Genomic DNA, 13,924 nt, shown 5'->3' on the forward strand with positions numbered 1-13,924 from the left:
GATTTACATAATGATATATTATTACAATACGGGCCAAGGTTTCAAAGCAAACTAAGCTTACTTTTTAAGTTCATGAAATCATACGGGCCAAGGTTTCAAAGCAAACCTACTGCACATAATTTAAACATTATTGTTCATTCACGAAACAAAATACTAAACCAATTCAAAGAAAAATATATAACATTGCATACATTTAACAACGACATATCAAATTCTTCATCGGCCCTTCATCAACAAAGTCTTCTTCATTCACAAAATAGAGAACTCACCTCTACGGCAACGACACCTCCTAGGTGTATCGGTCGTCCAATAGCCTTCCTCGCGATAGTCAAAGCCCTCCTCACGCAGCGAAAGGCCCTTCGTCACAAAGCCCGTAGATTGGCCTCGTCGTGATACCGGAAGCACTGGTCACGCCGCCACACCACCCTCGTCACACCGCGAGAGAAACCTCGTCAAGAAACCCCTTCGAATAGCCCCTCGCAACAACCTAATCCCTCACCTCAACCACCACCTTCCTCACCGGCACTCTCCTACCACGATAGAAACCTAGCACACAACGATTGAAGACCAATTTGACAAAAATGGGGAAGGGCGGAACGGACAATAGTGGTTAGGTTTGGGGGTTCTGAATGACAGAGGAAGAGTAAGGGAAGAACTTCTCACTTGGGGGAAGCTTTCACAAAAGTAGAATTTGGCAGAATGGGAGGGAGAAATCCCAAATTGTTATTTCATTAAGTCTGAGCAATATACCAGCAGTCATATTCCTTCGCTAAAGTCATTGTGCCAATACAGACGGCCAAAAAGCCTCGATAATCTACACCTAACATGACCGTCGGAAAATCCTTCGGTAATTTAGCTCTACCGAAGGCCTGTAGGCCATCGGTATTAATCCTTCAGTAATTGATAGTTTTTCTGTAGTGATCCAAAGTCTGCTCTCAAGACACCTCATCTCCCTTTGCTCACACCCATAGGATGATCATTGCAAAGAAAAGAACACCAATCCATACAAAACACAAACACAAACAACAGGGTAAGCTAGTTTAAATAAAAGAACAAACATATTATTTATCAACTACATACCATACAATCATACATAGACATTTCATCACAAAAACACTTTATGCATGACACTACACTGACTTTGACCGTCCGAACTTAGAATGATTGTCGAGCTATGGCGGATTGTGCACTCATGGTGGCTTCTACTGCTTTGCAAAGTCATTGCCAATGAGTTTCACCCTACTACACCCACGAGGTTAGTCTGTTCTGGACCTTAGAGCATACTGAAATCCTCCAAGACTAAGACATCATGCTACTCCTCACGACGTTGATCAATCATCTCTACGTGATAATGAAAGACCATTAGAGTTTCAGGATAACCCCCAAAATTGAGTTCCTGCATTCATTCTAAACATACTTGAACCTCACCAAGAGGATTCACTTTGGAACTTACTTTCACCACTTTGAAACCATACTTTGAATCTTAACTAATGACTTTATTGCTCATACAACTCATACATAATCATACTTCGTTCACAACAAATTTAATTTATATTTCAAACCAATCAAGAATAAGAAAAGAAAGAGTACTAAAAAACATGAACCAGTCGCTCAACGCATACCCTCACTAAGCGACTATAGAGTGTTCTCGCATAGCGACCCAGCTTGCTATGCGAATCTACAGACAATGCCTCTAGACTTCAACCCACTCGCTCAGCGACCCAGCTCGCTGAGCGAATAAAACTCCCAGTGGTAACAAACCCAAATCTCTCGCCCAATGACCCAACTCGTTGTGCAAAAGTCCAAACAGTGGTCCAGATTCCCTAGACATTCGCTGAGCGCATCCATTCGCTATTTGAATAAAACTCACAGTGCTCCCAAACCTCAACCAGTCGCTCAGCGCACCTTCTCATTGTGCGAATCACCACACAGTGACCCAGCCTTTAACACTACTCGTTGAGCGACTCCACTCGCTCAGCGAGTCTGCATAATCTACAACACCAAATATGTAGAATTATGCAACCTACACCAAGTTTACCAATTCCAACTATTTTTCCCAACTTTTAGTCCTCGTAGATTGTGTTATATACCTAAATATACTTAACCAATGTTGTCTAAACACTTCTAACCTCAATCTAAACAAGTAGACTCAAAATCTTACCCAAAAACTCACAAAAACTCAACTTAGAGACCCAAATTGAATTCTACTATTTGTGGCACAATTCCAAGAAACTTACGGACTCTAGCAAGTCCCAAATGACTTACCAAGACTGCCTAAACTGACCATTTGCACACAGAACTCCAAACTCAAGTTTTCACTACCTCACTTCCTCCAAATTAAGTTCTAACACAAGGGGAACTATATACCTCATCCCCATCGCCTACATACAACTCAGATTTCTACCGCTTCTAAGGTACCAAACCTGCCTCAAACCAATTCATAACTAATCTCTAATTCATCAAAACAGCTCACTAACAAATTTTCCACAATAAACCCCCTTTTTGACCAAACCACTATCAACTAATATTACTCGTTTCCCTCGACAATCCAGTTAGTACAATTCACTTCATCAACAATAATTCCAACATCACCCACATACATACAACATATTTCACACATGAATAACACCCATCAACATACAAAGCATGCATTTCACTCATTTACTATTAACACAAAACCATATTTTTCAGCTCAACCAATTGAATCATCATAAACCATCAAACTCACACCACATATATTTCTATTAAAAGCAGTTATCTAGTTTCCCTTACCTCTAAACCAACTACCAAACTTCTCAAAATGCTCCATTGATTACTTGAACTGCAAAGAATACCTAGACGAACCTACAAAACACTAAATTGGAAACGAATAGAGTTCTTAGAACTCTAGATGAATCAAGAACATGTAGGAGATGCATGATTAAACATGCAACGGTACAATATTCCTCTAAAACAGATTTAGGAAGGAAAGGGGAAAAATGAGTCGAAACTTGCTTGCTCTATTGAAGAAATTGATCAGCTAGAAACGTAGACCTCGTTATTAGGTATCTCCTGATCGTCAAAGAGATGACTGAGGAGTTAGAACTCTTAGAGAAAAGGTAGAAAAGTCTAGAAAAGTGGTTTCTAGAGAGATGATACGTTTTAAAATAATGAAACTCATTTATAACAAAACTATTTATAATAAAACCGTTTAATATTAAAATAATCGAGTCTCACTATTTTTAGACTACCATCACTTTTAAAAATACCATTTTATGGGATTTTATAGTTTTGCTTGCAATTTTTTCTTGTAAAGTTTGTTTACGAATTTTCCTACAAGCTTTTGTATAAATTTAGCGAAATATTTTTTTTGATAAAAATATGAGAATTTCCGTAAACTTGTAAAATATCTTTAAAAAATATTTTTTGTCTTTATATTCTCATTTACATTTTACTTTGCTTAAAAAACTTAATTTTCTTAAATAAAAATTACAGAATAAATTCTTCATTTCCAAAAACCATAAAAAAAGATAATTTAATACCAAGAGACACATAATCAGGCAAAAAATTATTTACTAAATCTTAAAATTACCCTTCTTGATTTATTATTGAAATAATTAAATATCGAAAATCCACATACATCAATGAGGTAAAATAGATTTCTTTTGGCTTATATAACTAAGGAATAAGGATCATAGAAAATAATTGAAAACATGTAATTTTCCTACTACTCTAATGCCATTAGCTATGATGTGATGGACTTGCCACTGTTAGCAGAAAAATACCAGCTAATGACATTTCAGGAAATAACAACTTCATTTTCTAATGGAACTTTCTACTTCAATATGTACAATGATCCATGAAGATAACGTAGAGTTTCTAACATATTAAGAAATTTGTTGAGTTTTTTTTTTCTATTTTTGACATGTTTATATATTTTTTAATCCAAAATGTATAGATTTTAAAAACTCGTTATCATTACTACAATTAAGTATTACGTGAAGTTTCTAAAATAACTCACTTTTCTAATATTAATGAACTTTTAGGCTGTTTTGAAATATTTGGTAACTCAAAATTATAATCACATTCATTTACTCTCGTGAGTAATTATTTGTTTGAGTTTTTTTCTTACCATCTTCAATGCAACTTCAAAAGAAGAAAACAAAGTACAAAGTGAATTTTGAAACTTCAAAAATAAACTCGAGGGAAGGTATTTTGACTATTTCTCAGTCACGAGAATTAACTCTTATTATTATATGATGATGTTTCAAAATTCGAATCATAGTTTAATTCTTTGTATGGCGATATTTTGTGCATTATCTCGTACTCGCGCTCGCACGAACCTCACGTGACTCTTCTTTTTTACGTATTAGCCTCACGTGACTTTACTCTCCGCTCCTTGGCAAGAAAAGTTAGTGCTTTTTTTACTTCCTTTTATTAGCGTATAATTTCCTATTTGAATTTCACGAAATTTTCTTTTGTTTTAAGAAAATAATTAGAATATATTTACGATATAATTTTTCCATAGAATTTTTATAAGACAATGAAATTCAGTCTTAAATAATTTTACGTCTATTATTTGTTTTTTACATAAATTTTTTAAACATTATACTTAACACACTTTTAATTAATTATTAACATACTTTAAAAACATAATTTAATCTCTCATTTTCTATTCAATAATTAGCTCTAGTCCTTGTATTTTAAAAGCGATGATTTCGATTCTAATATTTTTATAATTAGAGAATATTTTATTTCTTTATGAAATTCAAGATGTTAAATTTATTAATCATAAAAATTAGAATTAAAATAGTTATTTTGAAGTATTGCAATCAAGATTAATTTTGACCAAATTAAAATTAATTTTATCTGTTCTTTTATGATAATAAACTCCTACTCAAGTGTTAAAAAGCCCCTATTTTTTCTTTTCATTTGAAAAAGAACACATTTCAATATGAATATATAATTTAAAGCAACTCAGCTATACATCAAATCACAACAATTAAAAATTATTTTTTTCTCAAAGTTACTCCCACAAAATTATAGACCAATTAATGCAGACTTACACAATACACAGAGTTACAGCTAAGATTGCTTAATAATTCATAGGCAAAACAAAAGCATAACTTATAATCTACATAGCAATGTAGTGTATTATTAGGGAAAATAATTATGGATCCAACTACTACTATTACTTCGCATTGCACAAGCATAAACACATATACATACACGTACAAAGCAACACACTCCCACATTGTCTCTCTTTGTCTCTGACCCTGTCTCATCTCATCTCTGTTGAATTTCCAACCCGTGCTTGCTTTGATATATTCTCTTTCCCCTTTTCCTCCTTTCTCTTTCTTTCTTCTACACTCACATTTCTTGTCACTTTATGTAACCCTTTTGTGATGTGTTTGCTTATAATGCTGCAAGCTTCCGCCTTTCACAAATGAGAGAGAGTAGTTTGTAGTACTAGTAGCACCCTGGCACCCCATCTGTTACAAAACCGGGTTGCTCAAGAAAAGAATCATTTCATGTACCATGCCCTCCAAAGGAAGCAGCTTTCTTCGGTTTCACTCTTAGTTTGATAGCCTTTCTATATTTGCTTCTTTCTTTCACTATGAACTTGGAAGAAGCTAAGAAGGGAGGTTTGTGAGTGGAGTATTTGGTATCTGAGGATTTTGGTGTTGAGTGAGTTAACAGTTCTATGGACACCAAAGGGAGACTGATTGCAGGGTCTCATAACAGGAATGAGTTTGTTCTTATCAATGCTGATGAGTCTGCAAGAGTGAGTGGTCTCTATTTCTCTGATTTCTCAGTTCCTCTGAAGATTTTGAATTCACATGGTCTTCAAAACAGAGTCTCTTTTCTGAGTTTTGTCCTTATTCTTCGACTCATCTCACAAAGCCACGTCAAGAGTTTGAAGAAGCAAATTCCCCATTGGGGTCTTTTCTTTTTTGGATTTCCATGCTGATTTTTTGACCCAATTGGGTTGTCTTTCCATTTTGAGTCCTTCATTTCATTCCTAAGGGTATTTGGTTACTTTTGAATTTTTTCTTTTAGAAATGGTTTTCCAAAATGTCTTCTTTTAAGCACAATGAGAGTTTCAAGCTGAAATAAATAAGCTATTTCTTTTTCTTGGGGATGGGGACTTCAATTTTGTTTGTGTGTTAATTGTGGAAAATTTTCCCATCCAAACTCTTTTCAGTTTGTCTCTCCCCAGCTTCAGGTGAAAGAAACTGGAAAAGAAAAGAAAAACACTTTTCTCACCAATCTAAGTTTGAATAATTTGAGTTCATTCAACTTGGTCATTTTTCTGTTCTCTCCCTGCTTCTTACTATTTTTTCTTGCCATGTTTTATCAATTTCAGAGCTTTTAGATTTTTTGCATGGAAGTCATAAACTTTGATGCTGCTTATTTTAAGTAATAAAGGTCATGTTCACCATTTTAGAAATAAAAAAACTGACTTTCATCTTCCTATAAAGTACATTACCATCCAATTTTCCTGATCTGATCAATGTTAGCATCATCACTGTTGTTTGCAGGTGACTGCTGTCACAGAATTAAGTGGTCAAATTTGTCAGATCTGTGGGGATGAGTTAGAGGTTACGGTGAACGGGGAGCCATTTGTTGCGTGCAATGAATGTGCATTCCCTGTGTGCAGACCGTGCTACGAGTATGAAAGAAGAGAGGGTAACCAAGTTTGTCCTCAGTGTAAAACAAGATACAAGCGCATCAAAGGTGAAGAAGCTTCAACCAGATTTAACTCTGATCTTTTTTGTGTCGGTGTTTATGTTTCTTTCTCACCTTATTTTTGCCTTTGTTATGTTGAAGAATGATTATGGCGTGACTTTAATGTTTTTTTTTTATTGTTGACTGAAATTTATTAGAATTATATAATTTGTCGGTTTCACTTATTTAAAGTGTTTTGTAGTTTTCAATGAATTTTAATCGACAACATACAGTGGGTTGTTACCATAATCTGATGCTAGATTTGGCTAACACTGACTGATATCAGGTAGTGCTAGAGTTTTGGGTGATGAAGAAGAGGATGACACTGATGATTTGGAAAGCGAGTTTGATATTGGAGGCAATCTTAGGCGAGATCATCCTCACATGTCTGAGGCCATGTTCTCTACACGCCTTAACTATGGTTCAGTCAATGGTTCAGTCCACACACCATCAGAGTTTGATGCAGCTTCTGTGGCTTCTGAGATCCCTCTACTGACATATGGTCAAGAGGTCAGTTCATTTTCATCACTTGTGTCTCTTTTCTTTTTTTCTGAATTTTACTATACTATTTTTTGATCCTATTTGTCATAATAATTGTTTTTCAATTAAGGATGTGGGAATTTCTGCTGATAAACATGCACTTATTCTTCCTCCATTCATGGCTCGAGGAAAACGGATTTATCCTATGCCTTTTCCTGATTCATCTGTACCTGGTAAGTAATTTTATCAGACAAAACATAGTAGCAATTACTTAAGTTACAAAACTTGCATATAACTCCATAGGTGCTGTTGGTGTTGTTCTCCAATGAGAATTGGAGTTTTACTAAGGTAATTTTGCATTGACCTTTAATAATTTAGTATACTAACTTTAGGAAAACTTCTATTCGGATCAGAGAACACCACCATCACCCCCAACAGTACCTGTTATATAAATTACCCAGATGAAATATGAGGGTGTACTTAAAGTAGTTAACTACACCAAGCTATGAAAACATTTTTTGTGTAGGGTTGCATGTGCACATTGAGATTGCTGCTTCTAGGTGGCCCTGTCCTTATTTAATGTGACAATTAATGTTGTTGATGCAGTTCAACCTAGACCTATGGATCCTAAAAAGGACATAGCAGTTTATGGATATGGAAGTGTTGCATGGAAGGAAAGGATGGAGGATTGGAAGAAAAAGCAAAGTGAAAAGCTTCAGGTGGTTAGGCATGAAGGGGGCAAGGATAGTGATGAGCTGGATGATCCTGACTTGCCAAAGTAGGTGTTACTGTCTAATTCCTATTCTTATAATTCATTCATTGAAAGTTATTCATAAAACTTGCTGGTTTTATTTGTGGTTCTCATTTGTCAACTTTAACTCTTAAGGTATTTCAACTTATTTAAAGCCAAAATTGGCTGCTTCAATATTGGAGCATGTCCAACTTATTTTGGCTCTTTCAAACAGCTAGATGTTGAACTGAAAATGTCAGCTAGTAATAAGAAAAATAGAATTATTTTTATTATTTTCTTTTGAATATTTTTTCTGTATTTATGACAATTTAAATAAATATGATTAAGAAAATGGGATTTTATAATTACTTACTGAATCAATACTCTTCACTCACATTCTTCCAACAAATTTAATTTTTTGTAAAATTTAATATTTTATGTAAATTTAGATGAGATGAAAATTTAATTTTTATTTTTGTAAAATTAATATTTTATGGCTTTCTTCGTGGTTCGTACTATATAACATGTAAAAAGATAGAGTGAAAAAATGTTTGGTGCATCCCTTTTAGAACAGCTGAATTATGTGAGGATGGGTTAAAGTTGATTTTTTTAATCTTATCTCCTGCACATATTCATGGAACTTAATTAACAATAACAGGATATAGATATAATTTTTACCACATTAATACTTGGTAAGAAGTTAAACCCACATTCGGCCATATAGTCATGGTAATATGTAAATGGGGAGTGACTAGAAATTTGTTCTTATCCTCCAAATAGATATTTAAGTAAAAACAGTAGTCAAATAGGACTATTTGTTTGTTGGATTATTATGTAGGTTTACTCTAACATATGACTAGGGTCTAATGGTAACCTATACAAATGCTTTAGAGCTATATTTCCAAAATACTCTATTTCTTGCACTCGTAAAGTAATGCATTAATTCTCATCTAATAATCAACTAAACAGTCATCAATCTTCATTATTAACAACTAATATTTTACGAGCTTAACATCTTCATATTAAAATAATGAAGAAGATAAGTTGGTTTTACTAAGTGTCTGAAAACAAGTATTTCAAGAGAAAATTTTACGTTACAAATGAATTGCTTTACCAAACTTCTTGAAATAGTAGAAAAAGTTGAGCACAACTTGTACTTCTATTCCACTGTGTTTGAAGATGTTATAATGATTTAATACACCAAGTAACTAATTCTGTTTATCTATTTTAAGGATAAGAACACAATTTTCTTCATTCCTCCATCCACCAATGTCAGACAAACTAAGTAATCTGCTTTATCTTATAGCAGTTTGGGTGCCTTTCAGTATATGTATACCTTGCTTGTTCTTTGATAAATACAGAAATATACAATTTACAAAAGTCTCTTTTCTTTCTAACAACTAATTCCAACAACTATGAGCAATAGCATCCATTTTTTTTCATGTCTAGAGCTTGCATAGAATCTGAAAATACACCTGTTGGATTCATATTTTCTTGCTATATTTATTTACTTTCCTTTCTGCTCAATTATGATTATTTAATCTGAATTCCTGTTGACAGAATGGATGAAGGCAGACAACCACTTTGGAGAAAGCTGCCAATTAGTTCAAGCAGGATAAATCCATACAGAATCATAATAGTACTCCGGATTGCCATTCTTGGCCTCTTTTTCCATTATAGAATTCTCCATCCTGTCAATGATGCATATGCATTGTGGCTCACATCAGTAATCTGTGAAATCTGGTTTGCTGTGTCTTGGATTTTTGATCAGTTCCCAAAATGGAGCCCAATTATGAGGGAAACGTACCTTGATCGTTTATCTCTGAGGTATTTGGTCTTTCTCTGCCTCTCCTTATATGTGTGTGTGACATAAGACATTATTTGTTAATTCTTTACAAATTACAACTTCACAGGTACGAGAAAGAAGGAAAACCATCTCAGTTAGCTGATATAGATGTGTTTGTCAGTACAGTGGATCCTATGAAAGAGCCTCCACTTATAACTGCAAACACAGTTCTGTCCATCCTTGCTGTGGATTATCCAGTGGAGAAGGTTGCATGTTATGTCTCTGATGATGGTGCTGCAATGCTTACATTTGAAGCACTCTCTGAGACTTCTGAGTTTGCAAGGAAATGGGTTCCGTTCTGCAAGAAGTTCAGCATTGAACCACGGGCTCCAGAATGGTATTTTGCACAGAAGGTTGACTACTTGAAGGATAAAGTGGATGCAGCATTTATAAGAGAACGTCGTGCCATTAAGGTTTGAAATTGTTCCTATCATGTCATTTTCTGACCCAAAGGAAAAGCCATAAACTTAAGGCTTCAATTTTGCATGAAATATGACTAACTGAGAAACATAGTTTATGCCAGGGGAAAGTTTAGTTATTTTCCTTCGGCTTCTCTTTAATCATGATTGAGTTTTACTTTTGGACAAAATTTAGATGTAGTTGTTTATTTACTTTTGGTGTTTTCCAATCAAAATTAAAGTTCTACTAGAAAAAAATATACATAGTAAAGGTTAGCATTAAAGATTAATAAAGTTACTGAGATGAATTCCAATTCATTCAATAAATGTTGAAAACACCTGAAGAATTGTACCTAAGTTTTGTGCGTTATTGTTGTTTATCATCTTTCATCTCTTCTATTAGGCTTCAACCAATAACTGGTTCTTTTTTTTTTCTCATTTGTGTTGACTTAGAGGGAGTATGAAGAGTTCAAAGTGAGGATTAATGCATTAGTGGCAATGGCGCAGAAGGTTCCTGAGGATGGTTGGACAATGCAGGATGGTACTCCATGGCCTGGGAATAATGTCAGAGATCATCCTGGAATGATACAAGTGAGTACAATGTTAAGATGCTATTTTGGTTTTTTGTGTAGATTGAAAATGTTGTGTCCACACGGAAAGTTTGTATAACCTGAACTATGTTGGTATTCTGCTTCAGGTTTTCCTGGGACAAAATGGTGTTCGTGACATTGAAGGCAATGAATTACCTCGACTTGTGTACGTGTCCCGTGAGAAAAGACCTGGATATGAGCACCACAAAAAAGCTGGAGCTATGAATGCCTTGGTAGAGTCCCTTTTCTCACTATAAAACTGAAACCTTTGGAAGTTTTCTTCTGTCTCCATTTTCCTTCTAACATTTTCTCTGTTGCTTTGTTGGTTGATTGTGTAGGTGAGAGTCTCAGCAATAATCACAAATGCTCCTTACCTACTGAATGTTGATTGCGATCACTACATAAATAACAGTAAGGCCCTTCGTGAAGCCATGTGCTTCATGATGGATCCTACATCAGGGAAAAAGATATGCTATGTACAGTTTCCCCAAAGATTTGATGGGATTGATCGAAATGATAGATACTCAAATCGCAATGTTGTATTCTTTGATGTAAGTAAGAATTTGCTGATGTTGTTTGAACATATGTACTACTATACATACATATATACATATAGCTTTCAGTTTGCTCTGAAGGAAAAGCTAACCGTTGTTAAATATGTATTAGATCAATATGAAAGGTTTGGATGGCATCCAAGGACCTATATATGTGGGAACTGGGTGTGTCTTCCGGAGGCAGGCATTTTATGGATATGATGCCCCTGCTACGAGGAAACCACCAAGGAAGACATGTAACTGTTGGCCTAAATGGTGCTGTAGTCTATGTTGTGGATCCAGGAAGAAAAAGATTAAATCAAAGTCAAGTATGAAAAAGATGACAAAGAATAAGGATGACATTAAGCAAATGCATGCACTAGAAAATATTGAAGAGGGAATTGAAGGTATGAAATGCCTCAAATTGGCCTTGTTTTTCATTAGGAAATATTCAGATGCATTCTTAGACTCTAAATAGTTTTCTGAGATGTACTTAGTTGAACTTTGCTCTACTATTACAATATATACTTTTATTATATCTGCATTCTTATGAAGCAACTAACTAGTTTTGTAATGGCATTTGGTGTTCCTCTTGAAACCCTTTTCACAGGAATTGACAACGAGAAGTCCTTATTAATGTCTCAACAAAAGTTTGAGAAGAAATATGGGCAATCATCTGTTTTCATAGCTTCAACACTCATGGAAGATGGGGGTCTTCCCAAAGCAGCAAGTTCTGCCACACTATTGAAAGAAGCCATCCATGTAATTAGTTGTGGTTATGAGGATAAGACAGAATGGGGGAAAGAGGTATGCGATCTGTTTGAGATTTAAGGCCTTGAAGCTCTTTTAAGCCATGGTGTACTGTATTTAGACCTCTGCAACATTTATATTTCAGGTTGGGTGGATATATGGCTCAGTTACAGAAGATATTTTAACAGGTTTCAAGATGCATTGCCATGGTTGGAGATCTGTTTACTGCATGCCCAAAAGGCCTGCTTTCAAGGGTTCAGCTCCTATAAATCTCTCAGATCGTCTGCATCAAGTTCTTCGATGGGCTCTTGGATCTGTTGAGATCTTTTTCAGTAGGCATTGTCCTATATGGTATGGTTATGGTGGTGGCTTGAAGTCGCTGGAACGGTTCTCTTACATAAACTCGGTTGTTTATCCTCTGACTTCAATTCCCTTAATTGCCTACTGTGCATTGCCAGCTGTCTGTCTGCTCACTGGGAAATTCATTGTCCCTGAGGTAGGATTAATTTTTTCAACTTTTACAATTTACGTCTTAGGTAGGGATGCATAAACATAGGAGTAACTTTTGCATAGTTTACATATAGGCACAACCAAACATATGCTGAAGATGTATTAAAATCATAATTAATATGGTCTGTAGTAAAGTGTGTGCTACAAAGTTATTTTAATATTATCTCAAACTTTTGATTAGTTGTATCTATAGTCTATAGGTATTTATAGTGCTCACACCAAATTCAAGAATTGTTTTAAACAACGAAATAGAATGTGATGAAGTTTATGGTGTTTTGGACTAATGCTTTATTTTATTGTTCTCAGATAAGTAACTATGCCAGTATCATTTTCATGGCTCTATTCATCTCTATAGCTGCAACTGGCATCCTGGAAATGCAGTGGGGAGGTGTTGGTATACATGACTGGTGGAGGAATGAGCAGTTCTGGGTTATTGGTGGAGCCTCCTCACATCTGTTTGCTCTCGTTCAGGGTTTGCTCAAAGTTCTTGCTGGAGTTAACACAAACTTCACTGTCACATCCAAAGCTGCAGATGATGGAGACTTTGCTGAACTCTACATCTTCAAATGGACATCCTTGTTGATCCCTCCCTTGACCCTACTAATTATAAACATAATTGGAGTCATTGTTGGCGTGTCAGATGCTATAAACAATGGCTATGATTCATGGGGTCCTTTGTTTGGCAGGCTATTTTTTGCCCTTTGGGTCATTGTCCATCTTTATCCTTTCCTCAAGGGTGTCATGGGAAAACAGGAAGGTGTTCCTACCATCATCTTGGTCTGGGCCATTCTTCTGGCTTCGATCTTAACACTGCTTTGGGTGAGGATCAACCCATTTTTGGCAAAAAATGATATTGTGCTTGAAATTTGTGGGTTGAAGTGTGACTGAGGTAACAAAAGATGGAAGACATGGTTTGATATTTTACACAGATTAGTCCCGCAACATGCATACATTTTTGGACAAAGACACGTTTCTGAATGCAGTACTGAGAGCTGCCACCGAAAAACAAAGTTATTTGTGGCGGGTGTTTGTAGATACAACATGTTTTGAAAGGTTTCATTATTCTTTTTATACATGTGCATTATCGAAATTAGTCTGAAATCACAGGTGAGATGTAATTTATAACTTCTTTCCGAATAAGGCATCTCATATTTGTAATCATAAGTGTTCTCATGTGTTTGAAATCCCTTATAAAAAGTGGGATCTATGGTTGGTTTTTAGACTGTTGCACCAAGTGAATAAAACATCTACATTGTATAGTATTTCAAATTTCACATAGTATCTTGAAAATAATGCAAAGCTAAGTGTAGATTTGTGCAATGAGCTGGTCTTGAAATTTTCTACCAATTTTTGTATATCCTTCCATTTGGCTTAAAACT

At 35.2% G+C, this 13,924-nt stretch overlaps 1 protein-coding gene across 1 annotated transcript; it reads left to right on the forward strand.

Moving 5' to 3' along the window:
• The first annotated feature begins 5,218 nt into the window (after positions 1 to 5,218).
• LOC124828645 (cellulose synthase A catalytic subunit 2 [UDP-forming]-like) lies at positions 5,219 to 13,807 on the forward strand. Its single transcript, XM_047302000.2, has 14 exons — positions 5,219 to 5,764; positions 6,522 to 6,717; positions 6,995 to 7,218; positions 7,319 to 7,421; positions 7,795 to 7,966; positions 9,479 to 9,745; positions 9,832 to 10,177; positions 10,616 to 10,753; positions 10,860 to 10,985; positions 11,091 to 11,303; positions 11,419 to 11,692; positions 11,896 to 12,092; positions 12,181 to 12,531; positions 12,852 to 13,807. Exons 1-14 carry the CDS (start codon positions 5,684 to 5,686, stop codon positions 13,431 to 13,433), a joined length of 3,270 nt encoding a protein of 1,089 aa, XP_047157956.1. The 5' UTR covers positions 5,219 to 5,683; the 3' UTR covers positions 13,434 to 13,807.
• Positions 13,808 to 13,924: the final 117 nt, after the last annotated feature.

This window comes from Vigna umbellata, chromosome 4 (assembly GCF_029865625.1).
Source record: "Vigna umbellata cultivar VRB3 chromosome 4, Vumbellata_1.0, whole genome shotgun sequence".
In the NCBI taxonomy this organism is placed as follows: domain Eukaryota; kingdom Viridiplantae; phylum Streptophyta; class Magnoliopsida; order Fabales; family Fabaceae; genus Vigna; species Vigna umbellata.